The sequence below is a fragment of the Buceros rhinoceros genome, unplaced genomic scaffold (genome assembly GCF_000710305.1).
Source record: "Buceros rhinoceros silvestris isolate BGI_N320 unplaced genomic scaffold, ASM71030v1 scaffold8837, whole genome shotgun sequence".
In the NCBI taxonomy this organism is placed as follows: Eukaryota; Metazoa; Chordata; class Aves; order Bucerotiformes; family Bucerotidae; genus Buceros; species Buceros rhinoceros.
In genome coordinates, this window is record NW_010422746.1 from 60,206 (window position 1) to 64,632 (window position 4,427).

At 49.8% G+C, this 4,427-nt stretch overlaps 1 protein-coding gene across 1 annotated transcript; it reads right to left on the reverse strand.

Moving 5' to 3' along the window:
• Positions 1-1,315: 1,315 nt before the first annotated feature.
• NEU2 (sialidase 2 (cytosolic sialidase)) lies at positions 1,316-4,145 on the reverse strand. The gene is made up of 2 exons (XM_010140162.1): positions 3,945-4,145; positions 1,316-2,254 (listed from the first exon to the last, which is right to left on the reverse strand). Exons 1-2 carry the CDS (start codon positions 4,143-4,145, stop codon positions 1,316-1,318), a joined length of 1,140 nt encoding a protein of 379 aa, XP_010138464.1.
• Between the last annotated feature and the right edge of the window lie 282 nt (positions 4,146-4,427).

Sequence of the window (4,427 nt, forward strand, 5' to 3'; positions counted from 1 at the left end):
CTGATGTGTCTCCCTTGGTGCCCATTCATTTCTGGTCCCCACCCCCCCTTGTCTACTCACTGCATAATGCCTCCTTTCAGCTCTCACCATAGCCTCAGAACAGCCCCTCTCTCACCAAAACTGGGGCTGCTTCCTTCAGACACCTGCTGAAAATCTGGAAAGCCTCCAAGCTTCAGCACTCTGGTGCTGCTCTGGGCTCGCTGAGGTCCTCGGCCCCGACACCTGCGCCTTTGTAACCTGCTGGAAGCGGGGCAGCGTTATTTGTTTGACACACGCCAATAATCCTCTGTAATAACAAGAGCCGTGCTTGCCAGACGTTGGGTTGTCAGCGATAAGAGCAGTGGCTGCGTGGAGCACAGCTTAGCACTCGTGTTACAAGGACCACGAGGTATTTCCCCTCCTGGCCATAAATGGGGAGCTCCCTCTGCAGACCTGTCCTCATCCTGCAGCTTCCGTACAGGCAAAACGCCGCTGCTGCCACTCGCCCCGGTCCCAGGCATGGGGGGTTCTGGTGGGCTGCGTGGTCCCGCTCTCCGTGCCCGGGGAGAGGGAGCCGCTGGAGCACACGAGGGTGTGCTTTTCTCACACCTCAGAAACTGCGGCTTCTCAGTGCCGCGTAAGCAAAAGGACAAAGGAGCAAAAACAGACAGCACAGGTAGTAAGGAGAAGTAAGGAGTCCCGAGTCCCAGGGGGGCCTGGGAACTCGGCAAGGCAACCTCCAATCCACTGCAGAAGTGAACAAGGAACATCCCAAGAGCAGGGCATCCCATGGCCTTGCTGAAGTGAGAAGACAGCAAGCCCTGAAAGCTAGAGCTGCCAGCCAGTCCTGCGCTGGTGTCAAGAAGCAGCGCACCTAACTAGAGCCAAAGCAGTTTTCTGGAGAAGGCAGTAAGCCCAGCGTCCTCTCTAGCACTTTCTCCACAAATTACAAAACACAGCTCAGCATAAAATCACTGCCCTCTGTTCCCACATGTTCCCATGCGCTGTCAGCACCCGCATCCCTAATCAAGTCTATTGGAGCCTCCAGGGGAGATGTCCTATACGAGGGCCACGCTGGTTTTGAGCACGTGGTGTTTAAGATAGCAGCTAAAGATGAAAGCGAGAAGGGAGAACAGGCTACAGAAAACAAACCCAAACACATGTTCAGTTTTAGTATGTTTAATAGGCTTCATAATCTACAGATGCCACAAGCCAACGCCAAATTGAGGGTGCGGGAGGAGTACAAAAACCTTTTGCAGGAAGATGAGAAGTGACAGGGAAAAGAAGTATCAGCAAAGGTGATTTTCAGAGGGATGCTAAAGGAAAGGCTCAAGACTCAGCACTCTGATGGAAAGGCTTGCTTCAAAGTGAACATTACGAAGATCATCTCTTCGCATTGTTGGTGAGTCCCATACTCAAAGAGGCAGGAGAACAAAGGTGAGCCATCTGGCCCAACCCCCATGTACTGCAGATCTGAGTACGCACACAGGCCCTTGAAGATGATGCTCGGTTCTGTCCAGCGTGCTGGATTTAAAGGGCTTTTGTTGAGGTAAATTCCTAAATCTCTTCGACCTTTTGGGTCTGTAGGATGAGTGTAGAGCAACCAGCTGTCTTGGCATGTGGCATCAGGTGGAGGTGGGAAGGCAGTAACACTCCCATGACATCCAGAGGGAGGTTCTACTAGCGTTTCAACACGCCGGCCTCCCTCAAAGTCCATCCCGTGGTTGTAGCTGACAGCCTGGATTCTGGCTCCCCTGCTGCTCCTTGCATTGCAGTAGAGGACCCTCCTGCCACAGCTGTGCACCTCTGCTACCTGGCACTCCACCGCACTCTCCTCCCCCACAAAGTTCCCCATCTCCCACGTTGACCCATGGTCAGAGCTGATGAAGCAGAAGGCATGAGGGGTGGGGTGTTTCTTGGGGTCCAAGATACGATAGGCATAGGCAGGAATCACAAGGCTCCGGGCCTCGTTGTGCAGCTGTAATCCATGACCTGGCCCCACTGCAAAAGTGGCCCAGTTCTTGTACTCGGTGCTAATGGTACCATCGGTGACATCCTGGGCAGCGCTCCAGGTACGTCCTTGGTCCGTGCTGGTGACGTAGCAGAGACGTACCAGGTTGGTCTTTGTCCTGAGCTGATGCTGCTCAGAGATTTTTCCTGGGATGGCTATGAAGAACAGGATCACTTTCCCTGAGACCTCATCGTAAACAGGACAGGGGTTCATAGATCGGTGGTCTTTCAGCTGCGCACTGACAATGGTCTCCACGCTACTCCACTGCCAGGGCCCGCGTGAAGGGAGACAAGAACGAAACACACCGTTACAAACAGATCCACCTTACAGCGTAAGGATGCCTGGATAAAAGTTACAGAAGAGCATGAGAAGAACAGAAGAGAAGTTAGCGGACAAAGCAAGAGACGGGAAGGCAATATACTGGCTCTGCCAAACACAGTGAAAACTATTTGGATGACACAATGCACGTGCACTTCAAACAGGTGAGTTATGCCCTTGTAGTTACTACTCACTAAGGAGCTGGTAGCTCTGTATCTCAATGCAGCCAGCGTCTGCTGACACGCTTTAAAATAACTACAGCAGCTGAACTTCCAGAAATTCTCACAAATGTTTATCTTTATAACACACGGACGTGGCCAGTGGTCAAAGTGCGCTGGTACGGACGCTGTGCTGTGTCAGGGTCTCTCAGGAAGCCAGCCAGCTAACTGAGCCCTTTTCAAGTACCCTGGATACTGACAAATTCTTTTCTCTTCAGGCTCCTATTCCTCCTCTGGATCCGTGTGTGAATGGTCATCCCAGCTTGTCCCGAGGCACCTTGCTTAAGCCAACCGCATGGCTTTGCACACTCTGGTGTGGAAATTTGGACCCTGAGTTGTCCCACACAGAAAATAGGTCACAGAGCAGGTCTAACTAGCCTCCAAGCCCTGCCTTTCTTTAAACGGATAGCACACAACACAATTGCATTTCTGACACCAGCGTTGCAATTAGAAAATTATTCCTACGTGGTGTTATTGGTAAAAGCAACAGTGTTTTCCAGTAAGATTATACTAGTTACCTCTTCTACCCTGACTTGCCTATTACCCTTTTTGGTCACATCTTATCTTCTATTCAACCAGTATTAACATTTTTTGGAATATTTAATATTTCCATCTTAAGAACCTCTAGCACGTGAGCACAAATCATTAAGTTTCTGACCAACTGAGCCCTACTTAACTGGATTACAGGGGGTCACACAAGAGGTTACCTGAATGGTATGACACTGCAGGTGTGCGCAGAGGCTGCTTCTGCTAGGCAGACTCCAGCTCTGAGGAGTCTATAATCTAGGACAACCAGTCAAGAATGAAGGATTGGAATAGAAAGATATAATGACTTTTTTTTTTCCAAGACATTAATGCATTTGCAAATGCAAAAAAAATTATAAATAGAGTATCCACCACCCCCAGTCACCCAGCAAGATAACTGTTAATAATAACTGGTAGATTAATAAGGTAGCCAATTCACTGGCACAGACAAACTAGACGACACTTGCGTGGGGAGACTGGCTGTTCTCAATTGGTTTTTAAACCAGAAATTAGTTCTAAGAAAATGAATTAAAAAAGAAAAGTCAATGATTGCTAATTCACTCCTCCCCATCCCTGTGGCACTCCTCCACATCTTTTTTGACACAACAGGACTTTTGTCCCATCTCTCTATCTGCTTCCCCACTCTGTGGTGATGGGTCAAATCCGCTGCACCTGCCCACTTTAGTCCCCGTAACAGCTGCCCAGTCACAGGGCTGGATCCCAGCAGTTAGAATGACACTTGCATTACTTATAATCAGATTTGTCTCCTAAAACTGGGGAGAAGGAGAAGCTGCGCTCACCCTACAGCAAGAAGGCAAACACATTAGGCTCATTTGGGGACAGCGGAGCTGTTCAGGTGGGCAGCCTCCCCCATTTCCTCCTCACACTGGTACCTGAACATGGTGTGTGGTCGGGTCGTACACGCCTCTGCGCATCGCTATTAGCTTGGCGTGTTCATCCACCACATCCTCTCGTTCTTCAGCAAATGCCAGGATGATGCTGAAACGTGGCAGGTAGAGCAGGGCTGGAATTCGATAGCTCCAGGTACCATTCCGGAACAACGTCTCTTGCTTCAAGACAGGAAACGAAGCCATCGTGCTGTGGGGAAGAAGATAGAATATGTTGCAGTTTGACCAAACCTTAGCCCTGCTAAATGTGACGGGGCCGATTCCACTGCTTTTTGCCCTCCCTGCTCAGTGGAACCTCTCTTGCATTGAAACATAATTTCTGCTACTTTGAGCTTTGTCTTTTTTTTGCATTTCTCAAAGAGAAGCCTCGTGTTGCACACTGGCTAGCAACACAGACCAGACCTACCCCGGAACAGCCTGGTTGACCTTACTGGAATGACGTAAGGAAAGTGCACTGAATACAATTAA